Genomic DNA, 11,305 nt, shown 5'->3' on the forward strand with positions numbered 1-11,305 from the left:
CAGCCTGTTGTACTTCTTGTGTTAGTCTCTCCATCTATCTCTCTCCCTGTCTTTCTCCCATCTCTCCTCTTACCAGCTCTCTCACTCCATACTGCTTCTCCACCTTCTTTCTCAGCTGTTTGAAGCAGTCCTCCATGCGCTCGTGGAAGGGTCGCAGGTCGTCAGTCACCCTCTTCCCATGGAGGGAGATCCCTCCGCCCAGCAACGGGATCTAAGGGGAATGCAGGGGATAGAACATGTGTGTGTGTGACTGTTGTGCATGCTGGTGCATGTGTGTGCTTGTGTATGCTTGAATGGATGGCAGTGTGTGTGTGTGTGCGTATGTTTGTGTGTGCCTGGATGGTAACGTGTGTGTGGGTGTGTGTGCGCATGTTTGTGCCCCTGAGTACCTGCCAGGCGATGAGGTCTTTGAGGCGGAGCAGCTTGTCTCTGTCCTCAGGGTGATGCTGGGTGTACTCCTCAGTGAAGAAAGCCTAGACACACACACACAAACACATGACATGCTCTAAACTACACTCAAATAACACCCATTTCTGTTTACCAACGGCATGCTAGGAATGACAATGAGCTTACAACTTTAAGCTTAAGACATTGGAAAAACAGCATCGCACAAACCATGTCATCCACCTACAGGATATATATATCCATCAATTCAAGGGTAAGATATAAGTCGGCAGAAAATAAATAAAATGTGTACTGTTTATCTGCTGGTAATAGTATGTATGGAGACTTGAATGTGTGTGACAGTTGTAATTGGCTGGAGGAAATGAAGATAGTTTGATGTCCGACCTTCTCGTAATTGGCAAAGCCGCCCATGACGGCGGGGTCCACGATGCCGTTGAGCAGCATGGAGAGGGGGTTGATGGGAAGGCTCCAGTCGGCCTGGTACTGGTTGATCAAGGTGAGGATCTTCTCATTGGTGGACTCCATGGTCTCTATGGCGTTCTCCAGAGGACTCAGTGTAGTCTGAGATAGACAGGTCTGTTAGACTGTTCTACTAGCATACAGGACAGGACACACACAGAAACATAAAGAAACACACTCACATGTTTCGTGTCTGTGGCCTCAAACCCGCGCAGGATCCCCGGGAGTTTGTACACAGTTGTGAAGGTGGTACGCTCAATCCACATAGACTTGGGGAGGGGAGGGGAGGGGAGGAGAGGAGAGGAGAGGGGAGAGAGAGAGAGAGAGAGAGAGAGAGAGAGAGAGAGAGAGAGAGAGAGAGAGAGAGAGAGAGAGAGAGAGAGAGAGAGAGAGAGAGAGAGAGAGAGAGAGAGAGAGAGAGAGAGGAATGAAATGAAGACAGAAGGAAATCAACACATGAGAGAATAAGAGACAAGGAAATAAACATAGAGAGGAGAATGACAGAGAAGCAGACAGAGATAAATGAAATAAACAGATAATAAATGGTGATGGATGGTCAATAACAATCTGTAATTCAGTCAGTCAGCCAGCCTTCCAGGCACTTACAACAAACTCATTGCTGGGGTCAACAGAGCCCTTTCTAACTGGTCTGGAGTAGTGGAAACGCTGAACGTAGTTGGATTTGTAGAAGCTACAGAAACAGAAATATCATCACCTTTGCATGCACACAATGCACGTTTCAACGCCAACATTGACCATGTACCATACAAGCAGCATAATACTGGTTCAGAATTCAAAAATGGAGTACAAAAAGAGAGCGAAAGGAAGGTGGGAGTGGGAGATAGACAGAGAAAGGTTGAGGAGAGAGGGATAAGGAAGACAAAGAGAGAGTAGAAGGGAGGCAGAAAGAGAGTGAGGCTGACTTGATGATCTGGTCTGGAACAGGCTTGCTCTTCAGACGAGGTGGGATCTCCAGCACCGTCTGGACGGTGAAACACTGGATGTCTGACAAGGCCTCGTCAGGGACATCAACCTAGCACCTAGCCAGCGTGTGTGTGTGTGTCTGGACTGTGTGTTTGCAGATGCATCTGTGTCGGTGTGTATTGGTGTGGAGCCATTTGTGGGTGTGTGTTTGTGTGTTTATATCCATACATGTATGTGCCTGTGTGTGTGTGTGTGTGTGTGTGTGTGTGTGTGTGTGTGTGTGTGAGAGGATACACTGCATGGGGGAGTTCTTGATGTCGTCCTCAGGCATGGTGGTGATGTTGAGACACACGGCGCTGGGGAACTGACTCATCAGCTCATTCAGAAAGTCCTCCCTGCGCTCAAAGTCCTTCCCCCGGTGGATGAACACCTTGTTCTGCTCACACACACACACACACACACACACACATACATACCATGAATAACTGGGCATACCATAAATAAATTCCAAGTCTGTCCTCTCTGTCTCTCTCTCTCTCTCTCTCACTGTTGATCCCCCCCCTCACTCTCCCTCCTCTCTCCCTCTCCCTCTCCCTCCCCCTCCTCCTCCCTCCCTCTCTCCCTCTCTCCCTCTCTCTCTCCCTCTCCCTCTCCCTCTCCCTCTCCCTCTCCCTCTCCCTCTCCCTCTCCCTCCCCCTCCTCCTCCCTCCCTCTCTCCCTCTCTCCCTCTCTCTCTCCCTCTCTCCGTCTCTCTCTCTCTCTCGCACGCATGCACGCAGCCCACACACAAATACACACCCTGAGGAAAGCAGGGTAGCCCTGTCCATAGTACCCCACTGCAAAGTAGTCAAGTTTGGGCCTCAGGATCTTCATGATGTTCTCATAGAACTTAGCCTGCTTCTCCTAGAGGGAGAGAGGAAGAGCGGGGTGGAGAGGGAAAGCGGGGTGGAGATGACAGAGAGAAGGAGAGCGAGAAAGAGATTGATATGTATGGTGAAGCACAGCATTCATATCTCAACAACACTCCCGGCTAAATAACGCATTTTCAAGAGTGAAAAATGGAGGACAGATAAGAACACATGCCAAGGGCAGTATCTGTCATATTTATGTAGTCTCTCTGGGGAGTGGGGAGAGGAGAGGGAGGAGGTGGAGAGGGAGAAGGTATTGTAAAATAATACCAGACGGTGTCACACCTTAGGATAAAGGAGAATTAGAGAGAATGTGAGAGAGAGAGAGAGAGAGAGAGAGAGAGAGAGAGAGAGAGAGAGAGAGAGAGAGAGAGAGAGAGAGAGAGAGAGAGAGAGAGAGAGATGGGAGTCACTGAAGGTTTACAGAATGAGTGGATGTGAGCTGGATGATAAACGTGTTGCAAACGTCTGTGCGTCTGTGGATGTATGTGTGTGTTTTGTCTCACCAATCTCTTGCTGAGAAGCTCATAGTCAAACACCTCCAACTCATATTGGTCAGCCAGCTCCTTACACAGAGTGATGGCCTCCTCCCACATCTGCACACACACACACACACACACACACATTGACTAAAGAATACTGGGAACAGCAGTTTGTTATCAGTTGTCTTATTTCAGCTTAATATAGCTTAGTTTAGTTTATTTGATCTTAATTTTGTTTAGCTTAGCGCCATGTGGAGACAGTGTGTATCTGGGCCTGACCTTGCCCTTGTCGAAGTAGTCAATGATGGTGTCATAGAGCGTCTCCTTCAGCTGCCGCTGGGTGTGGGAGCCCTGGATCTCAAACTGGGGGTTGCATGGGTCATCACACCACTGAGGGATGGAGGAAAGGCAAAGGGACGGGAAGGAATAGAGGAAGGGAGGAAGAGAGGGATGAAGAAATGAAAGGAGGGACGGGAGGAGGGAGAGAAAGCCAAAGATGCAGAAACACACATCTAGGATCGATAAAAGGCTCTGGGTGGAACTGTGAGAGGCTAGTGCTTATCTGAGCATCCTCATGCTTTTATCTCTGACTCTACTGCTGGTGTGACAGGTGAAACTGATTGATGTCAACTATAAGAACATTTAAGAACTCCATTAAACTCCGGCATGACCACAGTTATGGGAGTGTTTTTTTGTGTACGTGTATGTGTGTATGTGTATGTGTATGTATGTGTGTGTGTGTGCCTCTGCAGGCCTCTCTTCAGGCTCTTTGTCCAAGCCTGTAACAGCTCCATAAAAGAGATGGAGAGATAGAGAGGTTGGGGTCTCCCAGTCCCTCGCACACGCTCACACCATAAATCACCATAGTAACCCAGACGCGGAGGCCAGCGCAATGCCATAAACCCACCTCTGGACTTCATCAGCCGGAGTAATGCCCATTGGCTGGCGCTGCGGGAATCCATTTATCAACTAATAAAAACCGACCATGCTCGCCCTTAGCTTGGAGTGTGGCATGGATCAAATGAATTCACCAGTTCCCTGAATCCCTCACTCTTTATCAGAGAAAGATATCGTGTGACAGTGTGTGAGGTGGACCTGGATCGGGTGTGACAGTGTGTGAGGTGTACCTGGATCAGGTGTGACAGTGTGTGAGGTGTACCTGGATCAGGTGTGACAGTGTGTGAGGTGTACCTGGATCAGGTGTGACAGTGTGTGAGGTGTACCTGGATCAGGTGTGACAGTGTGTGAGGTGGACCTGGATCAGGTGTGACAGTGTGTGAGGTGTACCTGGATCAGGTGTGACAGTGTGTGAGGTGGACCTGGATCAGGTGTGACAGTGTGTGAGGTGGACCTGGATCAGGTGTGACAGTGTGTGAGGTGTACCTGGATCAGGTGTGACAGTGTGTGAGGTGTACCTTAAGCAGACGAGAGTGCAGTAGCAGGGTGTACGCTGCCTCTGTGTAGTTTTCTACATCCAGGTGAAGGTCTCGCAGCTTGTAGAGGTATCTGTAGTCAAACACACACACACACACACACACTCTGCATCAGACCGCAAGTCAACATTCAAGCCACTAGATGTCTCTGTTCACCACAGAAGCCAGAGCTTCTGGCCCAAGCATGAGAGCATGCACGCTACTGCAGTTTGACCTTAACACTGTCAAACCAGAGGAGACGAACATCCTGAATCTCCATAATTCACAAGGAAGTCTATAAATTAGGGATGGTGTGTGTGTGTATGTGTGTGTTCATGCTGATAAAGTTATACAAGTGTGCGAGTGTATGTGAGTGTCTGTTTGAAGTTTTCAGTGAGTATGTGTCTCATATCAACACTGACAAACACATGGATCTTTAATGAGACAGAGGGCAGAAACCCATCCCAACATTTCTCTATCCCAACTCGCCATCCAGCTGGCATCCTTCTCTTGTTATATTCCCGTTGTCATTTCTTTGTGTACGCCAACCTCTTGCTATGCCTCTCTAGAGAATCATAGTGCATCTACCTGTCACTCAACCCCCCCCCCCCACCATTAATTTATTGCATTTGTTTTTTACATCTCTCTCTTACGTTTTTCTCTCACTCTGTCCCTCGACCCATCTATCTCTCTTGTTCCCTTTATTCTCTCGTTCTCTCCTGTCAGTAGCAGAGCATAGTCGAGAACCAGTCTTAACATGGGGGTCAGATGGCTGAGCGGTTAGGGAGTCGGGCATTTAATCAGAAGGTTGTCTGTTCGATTCCCGGCTGTGCCAAATGACGTTGTGTCCTTGGGCAGGGCACTTGACCCTACTTGCCTCGGAGAGAATGTCCCTGTGCTTACTGTAAGTCGCTCTGGATAAGAGCGTCTGCTAAATGACTAAATGTAAAATGTTGAGTTTGTTCATGGGACTGGAAAACTATGAGGCAGTCTGGACAAATAGATTCTGTCTCTCCATCTTTATTTCCATCCGTTCATTTCTCTCTTTCTGCAGGTGGGTCTGCTGCTCACTACTTCAGCTGTTTGACTAACCTCTCCTTCCTGAGCCATCCCTCTATTGCTGTACCTATTCTCACTACGCTAGTCTTGATCCCACCATGAGTGGACCATCTCTCCTTCTCCACACACACTCACTGTTCTCTCTTTCTATCCCCCCCACCCCCGCACCCCCTCATCATCTTTCCGTCCTAAAACGAGTTCACATGTTGCAGTGAGATGAGGGCTTGATCCTCTGGATTTTGACATTAATTCAGCAGGACTGAGATAATCCCTTGTCAGATTATACATACACACACACACACACACACACACACACACACACACACTCACTCACATTCACACACTGACACTCAGTCCTAGACAAGGTCACATCTCACACATGACACTCATGTCATATGCATGGCAACTAGTCCTCAGTATATCATTCATACATGCACACATCCATCCATTTATACACACACTTAAATGTTGTACCTGATATACATCCCTTCTCGGTTTATATCTTTGTAGAAATTCTGCAACACAAGAGACAGTTTTGTTACTTTTACCGATTTACCGATTAGTGAGTTCACAGTTTGTGTTGGTCTGGGTGAGTGTGTGCTCACCCGTGTGTGTGTCCATTTGCATGCTTCAGAGAGCAGCAGGGTGTAGGTGTGTGTGTGTGTGTGTGTTTCAAAGCAACACATATTCCTTGTATACAGTAATGAAGTTTAACGATGTCTTAGGAGAGCAGACGAGCGGTACGACTGGATATGACCTGCAGTCTCATGACCGGCACTCGCACAGAAGGAGACATCTTTGACACACAAACACACACACAGACAGACAGACAGACAGACAGACAGACACACACAGACAGACAGACAGACACACACCTCTACAGAATACTGTTTGAGCAGACAACAGGACAGATGTGAGGCGCTGGTACAGATGTGTTGTTGGGATCTGTTGAAAAGCCCCTTGTAGTGCTAATATCTAGCCTCACGCAGGAGATGGAAAGCAAATAAGGAGATATCCTAATGTCTGTTAACGTAAGGTTATGTACACAGTATGGGGATGAGACGCCACACTGTCTGTTAGCCTAATGTAAAGTATGTGGAAGAGACAGTACACGGACATCTGTTGGCCCAAGGTTTAGTTCTGTATGTAGATGAGCAGCCACAGCAACATCTGTTAGCTTGAGGTAATGCATGTGGGTGAAAGGCAGTGCTAATGTTTGTTAGCCTCACAAACTTGGCTTTCCAAACAGGCACAAATAAAACGGAATGGCTAATGCATAGCCCTGGGCTGAAGGAGAGCTACCACCAGCTGCAGAGATGAGAACAGTCTCCACGAACACACACACACCAGCCTATCACAGCCTGGGACTCTGTCTTTGTATTTATTGATTTTGTTCTAACTGTGTGTTTAGTCACGTCACAATACTCTGAATGATGAAATGCTGTGTGAGTATTCTGGATGTTGATGTGGATGTTACGTATGTCATCATACAGTACTGTATGTTTTTATTGCTGAAGAGGTTAACTACGTATTTGGTCTGACAAATATTGGGGCTCTTTTTTACTTGACATCTGAAAACAAAAGAATGACAATGGAAGTTGATGCAACCAACTGCAAACAGTCAACCGGAGGTGGAGATGAATAACTGATCTGTCAGGACCTTCAAAAGATTGTGAAGGGAGGGAAAAGGAGAAAAAGCTTTCCATAAGAAACCATAAGAAACGTGCTGTGTAATGGTCTATGTTACTTCCTAAGAGGGTGGAGCTTACCAGGAGATTGACAGTGCAGCACATGCGATTGTTGCGGCTGTCGTCGCTCCTGACGGTGCGGTAGTCAAGGAGACGAATCAGGAGTCCCTTCACCAAGGCGACAAAGTGCTCGACCTCTGGCTTTAGCGACGGGTACTCCGCTGAACACTCCAACAGACTGTTACACACACACACATATAATACGGAGCACACATTTATGTAAAAACACACACATTTGCACAGCAAAGCTTGCAAAACACACACACAAATGGACGCCCATACACAGAGGTACAGGTACAGAAAAACACACACAGTCACACAGACATACAAAACAATCAATAGGGCCTGATTCCTGATACCATGCCTTGCAGCAGATGCATAAGAACGATTGTTATGGATGAGGTGATTGACCGCCTGGGGCTATGAATGGATTGGCTGAGAGGAGTTACCCACATGGTCTCCAGCAGCTGCATGTATCTCTCATCTCCTCCACCTCCCTCCACCTCATGGTCCAGCTTTAGGATGATCTCATTCTCAAACTGGAGGGAGGGAGAGAGGGAGAAATGGAGAGAGGGAGAGAGGGATAGAGGAAGAGAGGGAGAGAGGGAGAGAGGGAGAGAGGGAGAGAGGGAAATGAGAAGGAGAGAAAGGGAAAATAAATTAGAATGGATTGAAAGAGGAGAAAGATTATTTGAGAAAGAGAGTGAGATGAGAAGATTGAAATGTTTGGAGAGATTGAAATAAAGAGAGCAAAATGGAGAGCAAGGCAGTGAAAAAAACAGAATGAAAATGGCGTAAAGAGAGGTGTGCTTTGACATGAAAGGAGTTCATATCTATCTACATTACACATCAAGTAAATCAAACTAAGTATGTGTGCATGCACAGACGATCTAGTGTGTGTGTCCCTTACCTTCTGGAAGTGTGAGGAGTGTGTGTATTCACACAGCATCATGTCGAAGAAGATGGGGATGGTGGCCCTTCTCAGCTCCTCCTCTGGGATGAGAGTCATCTCCAGGATGGGGCCCACCATGCCAGGGATGAAGCAGATCTTATGACTGCCTACACACACACACACACACACACACACGTACACACGTACACACACAACACTGAGGGTCCCTTGAGTAACAAATGCTCATAAATGTATGAATGTACTGTACAGTGAACATTGCTCGCACACACACACGCACACGTGTGTATACACACATACACTGTTCTTCTGTCTCTTCTTACCAAGTTTGTACCAAATGTCCCTAATGGCAAAACCAATGAGTCTCCTCATGTCTCCATACCTGCAGATGAGACAGCCACTATTCAGTACAAGAGGACTCACACATCAACAACCCAACAGGGCTCGTATCGACGACTATGTGAAAGTTTCAGATACTCCATGTGTATCCTTTGTTGAGAATAAACAAACAATTCATGGCTTTGTCTCGTAGCGCTCTGCCTTGAATGAGTCTCGACAGTGTGAGACATTAAAACAACTGCATAGTTTGATAGCAATCTACCTATAATGAGTCTTGACAAAAATCAACCTAAAAGGAAAAAGAATCCTCAAAGTCTCAATTGGTCTAGACCCAATCTTGACTGTGAGTCAGGCGATTGGACGAGGGGATGTGACTCACTTGGCCAGGATCTTGGTTCTCTTGGTGGGGGAGAAGTGCTGAAGCTGCAAGGACTCTTGGGTAATAAACGCCACAGCCAAATGAAAGTAGTTATTCCACAGCTAATGATGGAGATAGGGAGAGAAAAAGAGTGAGAGACAGAAAGTGATTCAAGATAAAATCCAGGTAAGCTCAAGCGGGAACTGGATTGATACTGACGAGCGTTGCCTGTCAAATACACACACACACTCAAGCACACACCGACCTGTACTTCAAAGTCGTTGTTGTTAAGAAACTTGAGGTTCATGGTGTCTGCATAAGTGTTGATGGCCCTAAGGAATACTCTGATGGAGAAGACACCAGACAACACAAACACAGATCAAAACTCTACACACAAGCTGAGGAACACCTGAGAAAAAGTCCCATGATCCTCTATTACTTCAGTACTACCTGGATAGAAAAGTCAAAAAGAGTTGGAATGTCAAAACAGTTAACAATACATTTATATTTCACAGAATATTAAAGATAGCTGACCACTATCGCTTAGCCTTCCGGGTAGGTTTAGTGGTCAATACTTCTCACAATTATTTTATTTATTTGACCTTATACCCTTGTAAAATACATTGCTTTTTAATGTTTTGTAATTATCATCAGGGTGAACTCCCTTGATGTGAATTAGAGATAACTACAGTATGATCTTAATTAACCTGACTTACTCTGGCACTCTACATTGCCAAAAACTGCTTGCGACATACAGTTTGCGATGTGAAAGTTTACTAAAATAGGAAGGAAAGTCAAATGCAATCTGTCTATGTCAACAGTATCTGGGAAAAGAATCAATCCTCCTTTTCCCTTTCTCATTTCTTTCTTAGATTCTTTGCCTATCTGCTCATATCTCCCCAACGGTCTCCATGTCCCTTATCATTCTCTGACTGAGGGTGTGTATGTGTGTGTGTGTTGGTGTATTTCTTTCTGTAAGTCTGCAATGCTGTCCAACACATGCTCAGTGAATATCTCCCAGATACCCACAGCAACACGAACACAAACAGAACACGTACACTACACGACATTCAAAACCAAACTTCAGCCAAGCAGCAAACTGGGTGGACTTTGTTTTGTATGTCTACTTTGTCCACTAACATGCTCACACTACAAACTTCTGTCGTGCTGTTAACATTAACATCATACTAACTGCCTTCCTATAAACTAAGCTAACATTAGCCTTATGCTATCCACCTACCTATCAGGCTAAGATTAGCCTTAGCCACCTGCTTACCCACTAGGCTAACATTAGTTTCATGCTAGCCGCCTACCAACCAACTAGGCCTAAAGGCTTATACCGGCCTGATGCCAGCTAATTGCATTAACCTCAACCAGATAAACGTCATACCTCTGATGGACCCTGTGGACCCTGCTGGGCTCACAACCTGGTCTCGGCATGACCATGGAGCTAACCATGATGTGTGTGTGTGTGTGATACCTATTCTGCACCATGATCATGGCCATCCAATCAGATGGATACACATGTTTTCCGATCAGATCCTTAAACAGCAGGAAGGTCTCCATGAGGAAGTCCTGTAAACCCCCCAGAGTGTGTTAGTGTGTGTGTGATACTTCACTTTGGATGTGTGTGTGGTGTCTTACTTTATGTGTGTGTGTGTGTGTGTGTTATGATTACTGTATGCATTATGTATGTGGCTCTGTGTGTATGTGTATATGTGTATATGTGTTGTGTGTCAGGACTTACCACCAAGTCGCATGTTCCAGAGAAGGTTTCAATGTAGCGCGAGTAGTGACTGTCTTCCATCTGGCTGAGGATTGCTGTCATGCAGGCCACCACCCTGGACTGGTACACACCCACACACACACACAAACACAGTTATGTGACGGCCAACACACAACCCCATGCTCGTACACACACACACACAGTTAGGAGGAGCAGGACCTAAACACTCCAATCTGTCTGTATACTTGTTACAAAGGACAATAAACCAAACATAAAACTTGAACACACACAGCAGTTGAATTATTGTCTGGAAGCCATAGCTCATGTTATGACATATTGGCATGTCAAGAGTGAACCTAGTTTATGATTCAAAGCTGCATCACAAATTGTGAATCTCAACAGCACATTTTTATGTTTGCATCTTCTGATAACTTGAGCATTACTAGCAAGGAAGTCTCAGCTTCTCATCAATCTCCAGTTGTTTTTAGTTTTAGTTTGTTTACGTTCTACAATGAATCATGTCCCAATTCATTTACAGGGATTAGAGTCCTAGGTGTTTATCTTTGACTGGGATA

At 46.1% G+C, this 11,305-nt stretch overlaps 1 protein-coding gene across 1 annotated transcript in view; it reads right to left on the reverse strand.

Annotated features, from left to right (window-relative positions):
• The window catches only part of dock2 (dedicator of cytokinesis 2), a 58,194-nt gene that overhangs the window by 1,816 nt on the left and 45,073 nt on the right, over window positions 1-11,305 (reverse strand). Inside the window, exons 27-46 of the mRNA XM_084681082.1 lie at window positions 10,752-10,850; window positions 10,485-10,579; window positions 9,270-9,348; window positions 9,026-9,126; window positions 8,631-8,689; window positions 8,308-8,456; window positions 7,851-7,936; window positions 7,419-7,575; window positions 6,124-6,164; window positions 4,594-4,684; window positions 3,458-3,568; window positions 3,203-3,292; window positions 2,587-2,691; window positions 2,083-2,224; window positions 1,788-1,869; window positions 1,471-1,555; window positions 1,047-1,133; window positions 790-966; window positions 390-473; window positions 74-211 (exon numbers count right to left, since the gene is read on the reverse strand). Coding sequence (XP_084537208.1) covers window positions 74-211; window positions 390-473; window positions 790-966; window positions 1,047-1,133; window positions 1,471-1,555; window positions 1,788-1,869; window positions 2,083-2,224; window positions 2,587-2,691; window positions 3,203-3,292; window positions 3,458-3,568; window positions 4,594-4,684; window positions 6,124-6,164; window positions 7,419-7,575; window positions 7,851-7,936; window positions 8,308-8,456; window positions 8,631-8,689; window positions 9,026-9,126; window positions 9,270-9,348; window positions 10,485-10,579; window positions 10,752-10,850 — 2,058 coding nt within the window. The remainder of the gene's footprint in view (window positions 1-73; window positions 212-389; window positions 474-789; window positions 967-1,046; window positions 1,134-1,470; window positions 1,556-1,787; window positions 1,870-2,082; window positions 2,225-2,586; window positions 2,692-3,202; window positions 3,293-3,457; window positions 3,569-4,593; window positions 4,685-6,123; window positions 6,165-7,418; window positions 7,576-7,850; window positions 7,937-8,307; window positions 8,457-8,630; window positions 8,690-9,025; window positions 9,127-9,269; window positions 9,349-10,484; window positions 10,580-10,751; window positions 10,851-11,305) is intronic.

Source organism: Hypomesus nipponensis, chromosome 1, assembly GCF_054491055.1.
Source record: "Hypomesus nipponensis isolate SF chromosome 1, ASM5449105v1, whole genome shotgun sequence".
NCBI lineage: Eukaryota > Metazoa > Chordata > Actinopteri > Osmeriformes > Osmeridae > Hypomesus > Hypomesus nipponensis.